We start from the raw sequence: 18,833 nt of genomic DNA on the forward strand, positions 1-18,833 counted from the left end.
CTGAGCCAAATAACTAAGCCTAAATTCATATATATGAAGTCATCATCCAAACTTATATATTGACAACAAAAAATATTCACATTTATAACAAAAATAAACTAAGATCTTATAAAGAAAATCAACATCCAAACTAAGATCTTATTGAAAAAAAAATACATCAAAAATAAAAAGCAAAGTGGTACATGTGACTATACAGTTCCAATTCATATAAAGAAAACTAAGATCTTATACGATTACACTATTAAAATAAAATATTATTCTAAAATATTATAAGAGATCTATTACATTAAATTATAAACAAAACTACGATATAAATTAATGAAAAATCTCATATTTCTAAATAACTTTTTTTTTTTTTAATTTATACTTATATACTAATATTAAATATAATCATATTTTAAATTAATGTCTATCTTTTAACTATATATGATTATACTTATCACAATTATTATTTTTTATTTATAAAAATATTTTAATTATATATTTTAATCGAACCCGTGCAACGCACGGGTTTACCCCTAGTATTAATAGAAAGTATATAGATGAAAAAGAGAGAACAATAATTTTAGTAAAGAAAGCTTAATTTTTTTTTACTAAGTAAAGTAACCTTAATAAGTATTGATGTATTTATAAATTAGGGAAAAGCTAATGTGTATGTTAGTGATTCAAAAAATGAAATATTTTATCGTAACTCATGTATGTAATTCACTTTTTAAACTTAAGTCACTAGGTTTGGTCTAGTGGTGAGAGATTTTGATAGTATGCAGGAGGTCATAGGTTTGATCCTCTCTGACTCTATTGTAACCAAAAAAAAATAAAACTTGATCACAAATTAAATACACAAAATTTAAGAGAATATTTCTATTTTGGATTCTTAGCAAAAACACATGTTAGCAACACCTTATAATTATTATAAATGTAAAGTGATGCAAGTAATATTAGCTAGAGAACATCTGAGTTGTACTTTCCAAACAAATAAATTGATTTACAAAATTGATTATTCATCATAAATGATAAAGAAGGCAATTACTCACACTAACACAGCGTTACGTTTCGTAAAACAACGAGGACTGGACAGAATAGTACAGGACAGAACAAAATAATATATGACAGGACAAAACTGTACCGGAAAGATATATAGCGATAATAGTTTTATATTCGAAAATAAAATGGGTATTTTCGTTTTTTTTATAGTTGTGTTGTGGACAAAAAGTTGTAATGTGGTTCAGTGAGGGACAAAAATTGTTGTTTTTGTCATGTCCCTTGCTACCTAATTTGTCCAGTCCTGTAACCAATTTCAAATCAAACAGAGTACAACAAAAGTTGTCCACTCCAGTCCCTTGTTTTTTAGCATATCAAACACACCCACAATCTTCTTTTTACCTTCACATTGAGACAACAATAAATTAAACATGTTCTTATCCTCTTTTATTTAGTCTTATATTAGATGTCATGTAAATTTATATATTATCGCATGCTTATTTTTTTATAGGCCCTGCTTGCAATTTAAGTGCGTACATACTTGATATAATTATAAGATAAATTTTTAATGTATGAGATCCATATTTCTAATAACACATCAAGACAGAGATCGATTTTATATTAAAAATGTATATGAGTGCATATATTTTAACTCACATATTAGTACGAAGGACTTTTTTTTTTTATTCCACATGAACTTATATTTTTATTAATATATAATAATATAAATACCCATATTTTTTTATATTTTTTTATGAAATCTATGTGTTTACCCATATTAATATATGATGATTACTTTTTTTAATTACTACATATAAACGTATATTTCTTTTCATATATTAATGCGGGATTTATGTTATTTTATTGTAATTTCTACGGGAACATATATTTCTACTTATCATTAATACATATGACTTTTTTGTATAATTCTACTTAGATCTATATTTTTAGTCATATATTAAAAGGGAGACTTTTTTTAAAAATTCCAGCGGTAATCTATATTTCTGTTTAAATGTTTATACGGGGATCGATTTTTTTGTTATTTATATTGTAGTATATATTTCTACTCATATATTTATGCACAAACTTTTTTTTTTGTAATTCATATCCACCTAAAAAATCTATGACACTATACATAAATTTTACAGTTATTTTAATTATTAAATTATATAAAATTGTAAATATTTATATAGTTGTCATTAATTATTGGATTTAATTTATATACACTGACAGTGTAAAATATTTTTACACCGTCGATCAATATCAACCATGTTTTCCGCCACATAATCCCACTTCACCCCACTTTATTGATATGACATGGCAAAATGGTGGTTGTTTATTGGACGATCCTGTAAAACTATTTTGTTTATCTATATATATATATATATATATATATATATATATATATATAAATCCTAGATAGTTCTCCTACCACTAATCCTAACCCTAATTGTATCAATCAATCATAGCCTTTGGATCATTTCTTTTTGTGGATAAATCAAGAGTTAGATAATAAGTGAAACAATAACCTCTTTTAATGTTTTTTTAGTGCCAAGCCTTTTGATTGACATTTCCACTATAATAAAAATGGTTTTGTGAATTAATTATTTTATAATATATGTCATATATCCCTCCTTATATATATATATATATATATATATATATATATATATATATATATATATATATATATATATATATATATCCTAGATAGTTCTCCTACCACTAATCCTAACCCTAATTGTATCAATCAATCATAGCCTTTGGATCATTTCTTTTTGTGGATAAATCAAGAGTTAGATAATAAGTGAAACAATAACCTCTTTTAATGTTTTTTTAGTGCCAAGCCTTTTGATTGACATTTCCACTATAATAAAAATGGTTTTGTGAATTAATTATTTTATAATATATGTCATATATCCCTCCTTATATATATATATATATATATATATATATATATATATATATATATTCTCTACGGTTCTGAGACCTCTTGAGTTAATAAATTTTAAAGTTTTCAATCTTTTGAACTTTAAATTATTACTTTAAAATCTTTTCTTTACTTATCTTGCTTTTGATTCAACCCATAACCCTGAGTGTTGGCTTGTTTTGTAAGAAGATGCTGAATAGCTGGGTGGTCCAGGTAGTAAGACCCGCAGATAGGGCAGTGAAACCGTTGGTTTAGCCTAGTTGTATTCTTCTTTGAAACTCAAACAAAAATAAGGGGGAGAAGAGACTCACACAGTAAGATTAGTCAGAAAAGTTTTGAGAGTTTTAATTTCTAGCGAACCAGTTGAAAATTTAAAGATAAAATTAATTCAAAGATGTCTCGGTTACTGAATAGAGCTTTGAGTAGCATTAGTGGTAGAAGTAGCAGATCCAATAGGACTTTAGTTCCGCCTACTTCCTCCGATACTGAAACAACATTAAACCAAGATACTTTTCAAAATCAAGAATTAGAAGTACAAGAAATGGAAAATAAATTAATTAATTGGAATATGCCAGAGATTAAGTTAAATGAAGTTTATAAGATTAGCACCTTTGATTTTAAAAGTCAAAAGATTATACATACTCTAGAACAAGCTAGAAACGTAAAGAATAAACAAGAAACTTTTACGTTATTAGATAAAAAACTATTAGACAAACATTATAAAGATGGATTCAGATACATTCACTTGGGACTAGTTCAGGTGGCGGTTAAACCCTTACATAAATTAGGATTAAATTCACCCATATTACTAATTTTAAGAGATTCTAGAATTAGAGACTTTCATGACTCTGTTATAGCCATGTTAGAATCTAATCTTAATGATGGTCCTGTTTATTTTAATTGTTACCCAAATTACTCGATGAGTTTAAATGATGAGATCACAAGTTCATCTTTAGTCATCTGCGTCCAACATCAAAATGATAACTTTACAGAAGGAATATCCAATGTAGATATTATTACTAGAATAACCTATAAGATCACAAATGTTAACTACAATTATAAATCTTTAAGATCTACACCTAGAAATGAAACCTGTATTATAGAAGCTAATCTAAAGAAATCCAGTATAATTACCCCGAAAATATTAACCATTTCAGAATTAAAAGAAAAAATCCCAGAAGAATGGATAATAGAAAATACTACGCAACCAGAAAAACTAGAATCAAGATCTATTAGAGATATTATTATTGATCAAGATGGAAACATTCGAATTAGAATGAATAGAAGTCAATCGTTTAGATACAATCAGTCGCCCAGCATAGGATCTTCCTCTGCTAGACGTTCTGTAGACTCTACAATTAGATTAAACTTAGCAGGAGTAAATTTCGCTCCAACAATACCACAACCTATTTATCAGGAGAGAATCAGTAGATCTCCTTCACCTACTGAATCTCAAATATTAGGAATGATTAAAACAGAAGAACCTTTTGAAATTGATAAAATTTGGATTAGAGAAGAATTCTTGTTAGATTATAATAAAGATAAACGTAAATGGTATTTCGATACCTTTTTAAAGGATGAAAGAGACTCATATCTCAAATTGTTCTATCAATTTTTAGAACATCATGAAATTAATATTTACTTCTTTACTTGGTTTGAATTATATTGTTTAGAAAATAACATATTAAACCCTTATGCTAAAAAATTATTTCTAAACACCAAAACAAGAATGAGTATTAAATGGAAAACTTCTAAAAAGGAAATAGTTGAATCTATCCATCCACCTTTAGAAGCTTTAAAAATTACACCTCCTAAAGAAAATATTGAGATAGAAGCCTCACCATTTAAGGCCATAATTAACCCGACAGAACAGAAAAAAGATGTAAATAATATTCATAGTCAACTAAATTACACTAATCAAATATTATACACCATGTCACAACAATTAGAGAGAGTTGAACAATTTTTACCAGAAACTTTAGAAACTAAAGTATCTGACCCTACTAGGCCAATCTATCATTATAATATACCTACAGATAAAGAAGTTAAAGATTTGACCCTAGGATTTAATCCAGAACAGAAACTAGATGAATTAGTAGATAGATTAAAAATCTTAAATATAGGATCTACATCAGAAGTAAAAATTAACACTTTATCATTTGAAAATGAAGAAGAGAGTATTATTTCTCGATTAGACAAGGCCCCTCAGCCTAAAACTCGAAATTATTATCCTAGACCTTCCTTTGCTGATGTTCAGTTTGAGGAAAGAAATAGTTTCATCGGAGATAGTTACTCCGGAGACTGTATTATAGAATGGAACATAGATGGCGCGTCTGAACAACATATATTAAATATTATTCAGAATATGACTATGGCAGCAACTGCCTTCAAAATTAAAAAGAATTCAGATAGAAAAACAAAAGATATGCTTGTAATGGGATTTACAGGTCAATTAAAAGGATGGTGGGATAATATCCTCAGTGAGGAAGAAAAGTTAAAAATTGATTCAGCAATTAAAATAGAAACGAATGAAGAAATTTGTGTTACAACTTTATTATATGCTATAACTAAGTTTTTTATAGGAGAACCTTTAAAATTACAACAAAGAGCGTCTGATCAATTATTAAACCTATACTGTCCAACCATGTCTGATTATCGCTGGTATAAAGATATGTTTCTTTCTAAGTTATGTCTGCGTCCTGATGGGGCAGCCATTTATTGGAAAGAGAGATTTATTAGTGGGTTACCTAGATTATTTGCGGAGAAAGTTAAGAGCAACATTAAACAAAATTACAATGGTGAAATACCTTTTAATTCATTAACCATGGGAGAAATATCAAATTATATTGTAGAAACTGGTTTACAGATCTGTACAGATTATAAAATACAAAATAAAATTAAAAATGAAAAAGCAAATAATAAAAGAGAAATGGGATCATTCTGCGAGCAATATGGTGCTACCCCCATACGAGCTCCTAGTAACCCTAAAAGCAAAAAGAAATCTTTTAATAGAAATAAGAAAGATCTTAAAAAATATTATAAGAAAGATAACTACCAAAAAGAAAATTATCAAGAGAATAGAAAGTTTTATAAAAATCCAAGAAAAAAGAATAGAAAACACTCTTACCAAAAATCTAGTAACAAAACTAAAGATATTAAATGTTATAAATGTGGTCGATTCGGTCACTATGCCAATAACTGCAAAGTTAAAGAGAAAATTCAACAAATTAGTGGTCTAGACATATCGGAAGAATTAAAACAAAATTTAATTCGTACCTTAGAAAATATAATGTTATTATCAGATGAAGATCTCTCTTCGTCTTATGAATCTGAAGCTGAAGATATTAACAATTTAGTTGAATTTAGTGAATCTAGTGAAGAAGAATCAGAAGGATGCTTTAGGTGTAGTTTCTGGTGGTGAGTAATAGGCTAATTTAGCAGGACGAGTGTTTGTTGAGGAAGGGCTCGGAAGTCGAGCGGTAAATTGTAAAGGAGTAACAAGAGCAGGCCTAATTCCTGAGGGTGGTCTAATTCTTGTAATAGGCTGAGGGCTAGCCATAACTTTGTTCAAATAACTAGGTGATCCTAATGTTAATGTTTTTTCTGATGATCTTGACGAACTTAATGCTAAGGTCGTATCTGTAATTTTCTTTGGGGGTCCATAATTATCACGAGGGTCAGCAGGAGCTTTACTCATGTTTACCCTGCAGAAATTCTCTGGTTAAGAAATCTGGCAATGAATTTTTGATTCCTTGTATATGCTCAATTTCAAAATCAAAACAGGAGAGTAATGCTTGCCATCTTGCGAAAATATGTTTTGAAACCAAGTTTTTAACATCTTTTTGTAAAACACTAGTTGCAGCTTTGCAATCAGTTTTTAATAAAAAGGGTTTTGAAAACAAATCATCTTGAAATTTTGTAATGCATAAAACAATTGATAAGATTTCTTTTTTAATAGTACTGTATTTTAATTGGGCTGGGTTCCAAGTTCCAGAATAGTATCTGACCACTTGTTCCTTATCCATGCCCGGCAGTCTTTGCTTTAAAATTCCTCCAAACCCAAGATCAGAGGCATCAGTTTCCACTAATAATTTAGCTGTAGGATCTGGTATTCCTAAACAGGGTAGTTTTTTAACTATTGCCTTAAGTTGTAATATACTCTGGGTCATTGTATCATCCCATGGAGGTGGATTTTTTCTAAGTCTTTTAAACAAAGGAATACATATGATTCTTAGGTTAGGAATAAAATCTGACACATAATTAACACATCCTAAAAACCTTTGTAATTGGGTTTTATCCTTTAATTCATTAGGAAATTTACTAACAAATTCTAATGACCTACTAATTGGGGTGTACATTCCTTGCGCTATATCAAAGCCTAAAAATCTAATTTTTGACTGATATATTTTTTAATTTTCTCTCAGATAATACTAATCCATTATTTTTAATGATTTGATAAAATAATTCCATATGGTGAAAATGTTGATTAATAGAATCTGAAAAGACCAATATATCGTCTAGGTATACTATAGTAAAGTTTGAGTACTTATTAAATATAGTGTTCATAATGTTTTGAAATTCTGAGGGAGCATTTTTTAATCCTAAGGGCATAACATTCCATTCGTAATGGCCAAAAGGCACAACAAACGCCGTCTTGTATTTGTCTTTTTCTTCTAGCTGAATTTGATAATATCCAGATTTCAAATCGAATTTAGAATAAATACTTTTGTTATGTAATCTATTAATTAAGTCTTTTTTATTAGGTATTGGATACCTAATCCATTTTAATGCTTTGTTTAAGGGTTTATAGTTTATTACTAACCGAGGACTTCCTCGTTCTAGCTCTGAAGCATTAATCACATAAAATGTCGAGCAACTCCAAGGAGATTTACTTGGCCTGATTAAACCTTTATCTAGATATTCCTGTATTTCTTTCTTACAGTAGTTAAGGTGTTCTTGATTCATTTGTATAGGGCGAGCCTTAGTTGGTATATTAATTTCTTTAAAATCTGGCTCGTAAGGTAAAGAAACAGTATGTACTTTTCTTTTCCAGAACGCATTGGGCTGTTCTGAGCAAAGATCTTTTTTAAATTTTTCTAAAATATGATTAATCTTTTCTTTAATGGCTGGGGTTTCTAACTGTTCTTCTATTCTTCTAGAATGTATTTCTTTATTAATAAAATTAATTTGTTTCTTCTTTTTATTTATTAAGTTAATTCGAGATACAGCTATATATATATATATATATATATATATATATGGGCATGTGAAATTTCTATTTTGAAGGGTTATTAGTATTGTAGAAGAATGATATGTTTCTGAAATGTTATGATTTTATTGTATCTTTCTTTTTCTTTGTATTTAACGAGTGAGACTATTTTGTTGATTTTGCAAGTATATATAGATTTTGATGTTCTTTATTCTATTTTAACACTTTATCATAGTCATTGTATAACCCTTCTACCCAACCCTCTTTCTCATCCTTATTTCTTCATTTCTTTCCCTTTTAATATTCAATATTTATTTTTTTTCTTAGCATTCTTATTGTCTAATTTGTGATATTTCTGCAGTGGGACTTTGCATGATATTTACGAAACACTACAAATAAATTGTTTGAAATGCAATTACAAATATAATTCATATTGTTAATATTTTTAATTAAGTTTTATTGCTAATATTATTTTGATAACATCTATTGTTTCAATTATTAATTTACTATTTATACAAATAATTTTTTGACGCTTCATTATAAAACAACGCATAATGTCCGTGCATCACACACTACTACATTTACCAAGATCGATGCTCCACGCATTCCATTGAACCATTTTGACTTCATGTCATTCCAAGATATTTTGAATTCAACTGAAGAAGAAAAAATAGTTGGTAATGATTATTAGCTTTCGTTTTAATTTAAATCTCATATATTGATTGATATTTTAATCTAAATAATATGTCTCTATTTTAATTGTTTTAGATGTTATTGCGTATGTGATTGAAATAAGTGAATTCAACATTATTATAATATAAAATACCGCATTAACACCCGTGCATCGCACGGGTGTGGGACTAGTATATATATATATCCTAGATAGTTATGGAATTGTCTATCTAAACCTAATCCACAAACCAATGAAAACCTTTCATTTAGCCACATCATCCACTTACATCCATTTAATGTGGGGTACTAATTGTAATTATTATTGTTTTGGGTTATTATTCATTTTAATTTTTTGTGTTCATTTTATTATTTTGTGTATTTTATTGTTTTTTTTTTCAAAATAGTTAATGTTTTTGTTAATAATCTTTTGTCCAATCTTTGTTAATATAAGGAGTTGGTCGTTTGTCAAGACTACTTTTTTAATGTTGGTAAAAAAAATTAGATAAAATAAAATTTACTAATGGTTGTTATGCCCTGTATGATTTTTAACATATTCGATATTTGAGTATGAGTTAAGTTGGTTTATCTTTGCTCCAATAAGTTTCAAATTAATATAAATGTCAAATTCGATAATGCAGTAATTTTTTGGTAAGGGATAATGAAGACTCCAATAAGTTTCAAATTAATATATTTGCTCCTATTGTTTCAATTTTAAATTTACTACTTATGCAAATAATTTTTTGACGTCATAGTATAAAATAGCGCACAAGACCAGTGCATCGCACGGGTAAGTGTCTAGTAAGTCACTAAATCTACAAACGTATTTTTACCCGTGCGGGTCTGGATACTAGTTTAGAATAAAAACGAAGACATAAATTTTCTACTAATTAAATATATATTTTACTTAGAAAGTTAGGATTTGATAGTATTCTTAATATATATCTTTGACCTAAAATAAAATAATTAGTATATATCCACATTTTAAAATATGTTATTATATTTGAACACGAAGTAACCAATGAGGAATAATTTTCATCATATTTTCCAATTTTGGCATGAGAGGTGACCAATGGGAATAAAGCTTTGACGTATTTACCTTTAATTGTATGAAAGGGATCAAACCAAACTTCAATCATGTTATATTTCACCCATCATTGTTATATTTCTATGAAAATGGAAGTCCTTGTTAAAGATTTATATTTTGATTTGTTGTTTATCAAAGCAATGAGTAACATAAATCTTTAAACAATTGTAATCTCTTTGATCAGATCATCAGTTTTTAGAAGATTGGGGTTCTAGGATAGGTTTATGTCCCCCCACCCTCTAAATATTTGTTTTTTTTCGTTTCTTCTTTAATAAAATTTTAGTTTTTCGGAATAAAAATACATAAAATTTTATGTGGCAAATTAAGGTTAGAAATTTCTATCTCGTGAACCCTTGTCGCCGCAGCATAAGAACACAGAGTTTTGAAGCTGCGGTTGTCAAGGTTTAAAAGATCAAGAAAACGGAGAAATTCCTAACTTTAATTTGTCATATAAAATTTTATGCATTGTTATTCCTGAAAGCTAAAAATGTATTAAAGAAGAAAAAGTCATTGGTCGTACGGAGTTGTTGATTCTTGGACCGATTCAATCTTAGAAGGAGGAGTAGCTTTCGCCATGAAAAAAATGGAGCAATAATTTTACGAAATTCGTATTACGAATAAGCTTATTCAACTTTCTACTGTCAATGATGTTGAGTTATTCAAGATTAATGTTGTAGGGAAGAATTTGTGAGCAATCAATATATGCTTTCCATAGCTCTCTCTGGCAGATAACATCCTTGTAATAAAAAATATATATATATATATATATATATATATATATATATATATATATATATATATATATATATATATATATATATATATATATATATATATATATATAATATAAGATGTTGTAGCAATTTTACATTTCATGATAATTTATAACTCTTGCCCATTTTATTTCTGTGACTCAATGTAAAATTTTTAATCATTGTCGATGGAATAAAAAGAATATGTGATTATTTTCTCTTCTTTATTTTTTTATTTTTTTTAGGCACTCTTCTTTATTTTTTGACGATAATTATTTTCTTTGTTATATTTTTTAGTTATTGTAAATATAACTAATGACATAGTAAGAATTAAAGTATGTTACATTCTATGCACAAATGAATTAAAAATTAATTGATTTGCGGAAAATCAATTAATTTTTGGATTAAATATATTTTTTGTTTCTACAAATTTACGAGTTTTTAAAATTGAGGAGTGCTATATGGCATGACACCCTCTAAAGGATTAAATATATCAAGTGCCTCTTATCCGTTTTATAAAATACTTAAACAAAAAAGTATGCATAAATATAGGTCCCGTAAGTTAAAAACTGAGTGTTGTATCATTAATTAATAGATATATTAGAGTGTGTTTAATGGAGTCAGTGGCGGATCCAGGACCCTGGGTCAGTGGGTGCAAACTTTTTGGTCTTTTAAAATTTTAATTTTTTTTAAAATAATAACACACTTTAGTCTTCAAAAATATTTATGTCGATGCATGTAGTTGAATAATTTGTCTTCCGATTTAATGTTGGAAAGATAATTTTTAAAATTTTTGAGATATTAAATGCATAAATTTTTAAATTATTTTTTTTAAAAGATAATATTTTATTAAATTTGCATACACACAATATCAATGTTAATACACAATACCAATGTTAATATGGATACATTATTAAAAACTACTAACATAGCATAGTGGTTGATGATTTTACGCACAAGGTGATATGATTATCAAGTGTTTCTATCCCTTGGTTTGGATTTTGAACATTGGTTTAGATTTAAAAAAATACTATTATACTCTGTAAAAAAATACTATTATACTATTAGTACATAAAAAGTTGTGAGTCAGAAAACTATTGAAAGTAGTCAATGATCTCTGCCAAAAAGCTGGCCAGCGTCAATTGATGGGAGGAATTTTGGGGCTTAAGTGCAAAATTTATGGGTGTAAGGTGCAAAACAAATATTTCAGGGTGGTCAGAATATTAAAGTACAGAAAACTTAGTGCAAGTTTTGAAAATCCAGGGTGTGCAGGTGCACCCCCTCACACCACACTGGATCCGCCCCTGAATGGAGTGTGTTAGAGGCTATGACTAGGCATGGCAATGGGTACCCGCGGGTACGGTTTTTACCTTCCCCGTTCCCCATACCCGAATCATTGATAAATACCCGTTCCCCGCCATTACCCGACGGGGATGAAAAATTGAACCCAATCCCCGTCCCAAATGGGTTCGGGTATACCCAAATGGGTTCGGGTATCCCCGAACCTTGCCCTGCCCTGCTGAACCTTACCCGAACCCAAAATTTTCCCGAACACTGACATACATACAATACAAAAAATTTCAAATAATAAAGTACAAACCAAAATTTCAATGCATTAAACATACAAATGAAATGATATTCCAAAATATCAAACCAAAATTATCAAAACCATAAAATAGTACCGGTACAAACCAATATTCCAAAATACCGTCAAAACAACCACATAACCAAGAATGTTCTACATCATTGTTCACTGAAATTACTAAAAAAACAAATAACTAAGACCATTGTTCATTAAAAATCCTAACTCAAGTAGATAAATTATATGATCTGTGACATTATAAATAAATAAATAGGGGTAATATAGTAATTTTATATAAACGGGCGGGTTCGGGGACGGGTTCGGGGTGGGTACCAATATCTCCGTTACCCGCCCCATCCCCATGTTTTGAAATCGGGGAAAACCCAAACCCAGTCAAATAGGTTTTTCCCCGTCAAACTCGGGGTGGGTTCGGGCGGGTACCCGCGGATACGGGTTCTGTTGCCATGCCTAGCTATGACCCTAACATTCCTTTTTTTATAAATTCAATTTTTCGTGCAATTTTGTTAAGTTGATTGTTTTTCACCATTTTGGAGTTTTTGGAGTACAATGTTTTACTATATTTTTAAATATTAAAAATCTTAATTATTATATCTTAAATGGATATATGCAATAAATTATTAACCATGAATTTTCAACTATTTAAACATATTACATAAAAATATAGGATGTGTCATTATAAAAAAAAAAAAAAATATAGGATGTGATCATATTCTTATCTTAGTTTAGAATAAAATTGAGAATCCTAGTCATTGTTGACAATATTTGTAACATATCATATAGGGTTAAATACATTGTATCTATGCAAGCTATTATCTAAATGTGGATATTCTCATTTCTAGAAAAAGTTTAAATATTCAAGATAATGCATGAATTTTTTATTTTATTTTTTTGGTAAAAGAATATAGTGCATGAACTTAAAAATGAGAAATTAAATCCAATGTATATGCATTTTTATTTTGGCAAAAGAATATAGTGTATGAACTTAAAAATAAGAATTTAAATTCAATGTACATGAATTTTTATTTTGGTAAAAGAATATAGTGCATGAACTTAAAAATGATAAATTAAATTCAATGTACCTGAATTTTTATTTTGGTAAAAGAATATTTGGTGCATGAACTTAAAAATCAGAATTTAAATTCAATGTACACAATATATATCTTGTTTTGGTAAAATAATATTACATGAACTAGAATTATTGAAACTCCCTATAAATTTATGGTTGAACTCATTACCTTTACAACACTTGTAATTCACTTCTCCAAAATATGACAACCTCTCTCGAGTTTGCATAAGGTTTGGAAATTTCTCTTTACTTTTTTTTTTTGAAAACTTGGTATCCGGCCTTAGGACCGACTAATCCAAGGGGACCAATCCCACCGCCCACTTGCGGGGGTCCCATTTAAAGCCAGAGTTTTTTTGTTCTGTATGAACTTAACCCACCGAAATTGGCACCAGTGGGAATCGAACCTGAGACCTTGAGAGGAGCATACTCCAAGGGCTCAAGCCAACACCACTCAACCAACCCCAAGTGGGTTAATTTCTCTTTACTATTTCTCATTCACAAATGATATTCTTTTATAATTTAATTCATTTTTGTGAAGCTATAGAGGATTACCTCAGTCGAATAGTTTTACTCTATTAAACTCCGCCCTAAAATATAAGCAAAAACTAGTCAACAAAAGTTGATGTATTTGGTGTAAAATTTAGTCCAAATACGTTAAGTTTTATTGACTCGTTTTTGCTTATATTTTGGGACAGAGAGAGTATAATGTATCAACATATATATATATAATTATTTTTTGTTATTGTTTTTTTCGTAACTTTTCTATGACATTTTCCAGATAAAGCTCACATTGCAAACGAGAGGTCAAATATGTAGTCTTTCTTTGAGGAGTACAAATACATCGCACCAATTACTCTCCGGAGAAATTTGAAGATTGACGCCCGAGGAATACCATTCTTAATTGGCAGAGGCTTCTATGATACTATTTTGGAGATAAAATAAAAGGTTCAAAAGTATCAAGTGATTCCAAATTGCAAACAACTGATTTCTTTGATCAGTTTATCAACTTTTAGAAGACGGGGTTCTAGGATAGGTTTATATGTCCTCCCTCTCCTCTTTTTGTTTCTTCTTTAATAAAATTTTAGCTTTTTGAAATAACAAATGTATAAAATTTTACATGGAACCTTAAAGTTAGGAATTTCTCTCCTTTCTTCATCTTATGAACTCTCGCGGCTAAAGTCTAACATAACAAATTTTGAAACTGCAGTTGCAACGGTTCAAAACACTGTTGTTTTAGGTCTACCTGATTGTAACTATATCTTTAGTTATGCCTAAAGCAACTGAGTTTTGAACTTTGCAAGTGCAGCTTCAAAATCTGTGTTCTTAGGTTGTAGCGGCAAGGGTTCATAAGATCAACAGAGGAGTGAAATTCCTAACTTTGATTTTCCATGTAAAATTTTATGCATTGTTATTCCCCAAAGTTAAAAATTTATTAAAGAAAAAAGTAAAAAGTCATTTTGCTTGCTGCTCGCTGCAAAAAGTTGTTTGTTCTTGGATTGGTTCAATGTTGATGATTAGTCCCCAGATTGTAAACTTCTAATAGTTTGCTAGGATTAGCTAAAAGTTGATTGTTTGAGTCGTCCTCCATTTTTGTGCGGACACTGAGTTATGTTTATGTTCTCCCTATTTTTGTGTGTGTGTATATATATATATATATTATTAATATATTAGAGATTAGAGATATAAATAAAGGATGATGTTGTAGGGATGAATTTGTGAGCAGTCAATATATATTTTCTCTTGTTATTCAAGTTTTTTTGACGATAATTTTTTCTCTTGTTATATTTTCTTGTTATTGTAAATAGTTAATGACATACGGAGTAGTAAGAATTAAAGTGTGTGACATTCTACATGAAAATCAATTAATTTGTGAGTTAAATATATTTTAGTTTTCGTAAAATTACGAGCTTTTAAATTTAGTCCTCAACAAATATAGTCAGTTTTAGTCCGTATTTATATCTTATAAGGATTATTTTGAGGGCCTAAAAATATTATTTTTTATAAACAAAACTCAAAATATAAACTATTCTTACAAATTAAATTACAATTTATAAAGGACTAAAATTTAATAGGGACTAAATTTAAAATAACATTATTTTATAAAAACTAACAATATATTTAACCTTTAATTTTTTATTAAAGCAAAAGAGAAGTATATTATTATAAATATTATTTCATCTGTTCCTTTTTAAATGTCATTGTTTATCACTGCACACATATCAAGTCAATACATAACTTTGATCATCAATATATATCTTCTTATTATAAATAGAAGAATTTTTTTATAAATTAAAAAATCTTCTTATACAAGGGCATCACATTTTCTTATAAAAATAGAAAATTATAAATTTCTCGATTAGATGGTTAATTAGTTAGTCATATACTGGCTCTATATAAGAGCATCACATTGTTTTACGATCTTTTATCAAAATGATTTCCAATAGATTTTACTCTCATTCAAACACTCGAAACTTTTATCACTCAATTTCTCCAAATTCTCAAAATTTCAACACAAACCAAAAAAAAAATCAATTCTAACAAGAAATTTTTTTGTTCTATTATTGTGAGTATAAGCCTTGTGTATGCGATGGCAGACACAAAGGACTAGATAGAAAAGCCAGGAAATAACTATTTGCTCTACATTTTCTACAATTACAACATAGAGTCCTAGAACCCCTCAAGTCCTCAAAAATCAAGAAAGAAAAAAAAATCTAACCTCTAAAAAAATTAACATATTTTTGAAAGCCATACACACTAACTCATTTTCACTAGATATGCAATTACTTAAATAATACTCCCTTCGACCTTAATTATATGCAAATTTTCACTTTTCATATTTATTGAATAACTAATGTATCTGGAGTTAAGTATAGATCAAATACATTAATTATCCAATGAATTTAAAAATTAAAGACGGAGAATATCAAACAACAAAACATGTACACAAAATTCAACTCTCTTCAAATTTAGATGTGGTAGATTCAAATCTAGATGTGGTAGATTCAAGTGGCTTATGCTTACCTTTTGTGTAATTCCTTAGCTTAAACAACATATAAACTTTCATTCCAATTACAAATCCAAGTGAAGCACTTGATCCAACCAAAGAAACAGCAGTGCAAATAAGTGCCACAAAGAAATCTTCTTTACTATTCATATCTCTAGCACACAAAGCAAGTTCAATTCCAGCAAACAGAAGCAAAACACCTAAAATCCCAACTGGAAATTGCTTTAAAAATTCTGCCAAAGAAGTTCCTAAAACTATTCCTAATACCAATTTCGTTACACCGAGAAGTGCCACGCATCCTCCACTTCTTCCACCAAATTTATACTGTCCTGCTAGTCCACCGGCACCGTGACAAGTTGGCACGGCACCAAACCAACAACCAACTAAGTTCATTAGTCCAACTGTCACTGAAATTGAAGTAACTGAGAATTCTCTTTCTGGAAAAAGATCTGTTGATAACTTACAAACTGCTATGACAGAGTTCAAAATTGATAATGGAAGTTGAGGAATAGCACCTTTAACAAAACCTTTTTTCCATGATTGTTTAGTAAATTTCACTACTTCTATTGAAGAGGGTCCAAATTTAATTCCTTGCACTACACGTTTTCTTATAAAAACCAGAACAATCCCCAACATGAAAACTAAAAATGCAGAAGGAAGTGAAAAAACAAATTTTCTCAATTTATTGATCCTATTGTTTCTTCCAACTTCATCTTTGTTCCTTTCGCGATCTAAATTGTCTCGATTTTCTGGAGTATTGTGGCATCCACGATTTTTCTCACCGGCTCCATTGACGATCAAAATAAAACAAGCACAAAAAATAGCTAGAACCAACCCATCTAATCCAAACCAAGGTCTTTCACCTAAAGCTTTTGACTTAGGAAGATCTTGCACTTTCCTGACATATTTAACAGCGGTTAAAGCAAATGATAAACCTTGTGCTAGTTGAATTCCTCTTACAACAGGTAAAGGAATCCACTTGTATACCAGCTTCATTAATCCTGTGATGCCAAGAATGAATAATACGCCACTGGTTAAGATTCCTGCCGCCATGATCTCAGGTACGCCGAATTCTTTGTCTGATAAGGCCTCGGCCGCAATTGACTTCATGGGCTGGACAGGCATAGGGACACCATAAATGATACCGGTGATGATGTTGTAGACACCTGTAAGATATACCACACATGGATTACGAACGTATTTATGTATGAATGCATGTATGTATATATGTATGTATGTAGGTATTTATGTAGGTGGATATCGATTAGTTTCTTCTCAACTACATATTTATACCAATTAACATATCTCTTTGCGTCCAACACTATTGGGTTTGGAGCATGGGTATAAATGGTGGATAACTCAATCATAAACCTCGCAGACAGCCCAACGAATCGAGGAGAAGACTCTGATACCATATTAGAATTGAGAGTTTGGTCTAACTTGACCCTACAAAACCGACTTGTAAGGTGAGAATTGTACTCACTTATAAACATAATCAAATCTCGCAACCAATGTGAGACTTCTTAACATGTGCAATCTTGCATCACACTACGTAGACCGCATTAAGCCGCTATCAACCATATAGTGGACACATAATTTTTTTTTATCTTACTTTGTCTTTATATCATAGATTTATAGTGTTTTAAAGGATTGGAGATATTTTAAAGTAATATAGAGTTGATATATGTGAGTTATATATAATAATTAATAAATTATAGTATTTGATGCTAATAAAGAATAAATTCTAGCGCAACGATTGGAGTTGGAATATGCATTGCAACAGGTGCAAGAGAGCAATACCCGTAGAGTTACTGCCGCAACTGCAATTTAGAACCATGATAACTCATCGTGAACATGATTTTAATTTTGATTCAATAAAATTAAAAAAAACATAAAACATACCATTGAAAATCAATGTGGTGCCAAGGTTGAGATCTCTAGCTAGAGTGAGAGCCAACACTATGGGTATGTAGGTTCCAAGGTCACCCATGGCACCATTAAGTTCAGCCCATTTTGAACGGCAAACCAAGTTGGTTTTCAATTTCTTCACAGCATCTTTGGCTTTGGAAAAACATGTTGTTGGAGCTGTTGGAGTAATTTCAGGTGCTTCTGGATCAGAGGTTTGAATTGAAGGAAGGTTTTGGTTTGCCATAAGTCTAAAATGTTGTTTAGGCTTATAGTGGTTAAAAGAAAGGTTTAACAAATGGACAACAATAATATGATTTGGAAAATGTGAATTGTTGGTTTATTTATAGGAGTTAATATAATTTTTTGAATTTTTTTTTGAAATTATAGTAGTTAATATAAGAGAGTATAATTGTTGTGCATTGTCGGTGTAAAGATTCTTTACACATACATTCAATGATATGTTGCCACATCGTTTAATAAATTTGACACATCATGTATTTTTAAATATCATACATGATGTGTTAGTATATTATTGAATGCATGTGTAAAATAAGTTTAGTGCATATAAATTAAATTCTTAATATAATTATAATAAAGTCAATTTTTGCAGCAACTTGATGTCGT

The 18,833-nt window shown here is 29.3% G+C and overlaps 1 protein-coding gene across 1 annotated transcript; it reads right to left on the reverse strand.

Moving 5' to 3' along the window:
* Window positions 1-15,829: 15,829 nt before the first annotated feature.
* LOC123919505 (molybdate transporter 1-like) lies at window positions 15,830-18,528 on the reverse strand. The gene is made up of 2 exons (XM_045971420.1): window positions 18,204-18,528; window positions 15,830-17,467 (listed from the first exon to the last, which is right to left on the reverse strand). The coding sequence occupies exons 1-2, from the start codon at window positions 18,451-18,453 to the stop codon at window positions 16,248-16,250; spliced, it is 1,470 nt and encodes a 489-aa protein (XP_045827376.1). The 5' UTR covers window positions 18,454-18,528; the 3' UTR covers window positions 15,830-16,247.
* Between the last annotated feature and the right edge of the window lie 305 nt (window positions 18,529-18,833).

The sequence above is a fragment of the Trifolium pratense genome, linkage group LG4, assembly GCF_020283565.1.
Source record: "Trifolium pratense cultivar HEN17-A07 linkage group LG4, ARS_RC_1.1, whole genome shotgun sequence".
NCBI classification, from domain to species: Eukaryota; Viridiplantae; Streptophyta; class Magnoliopsida; order Fabales; family Fabaceae; genus Trifolium; species Trifolium pratense.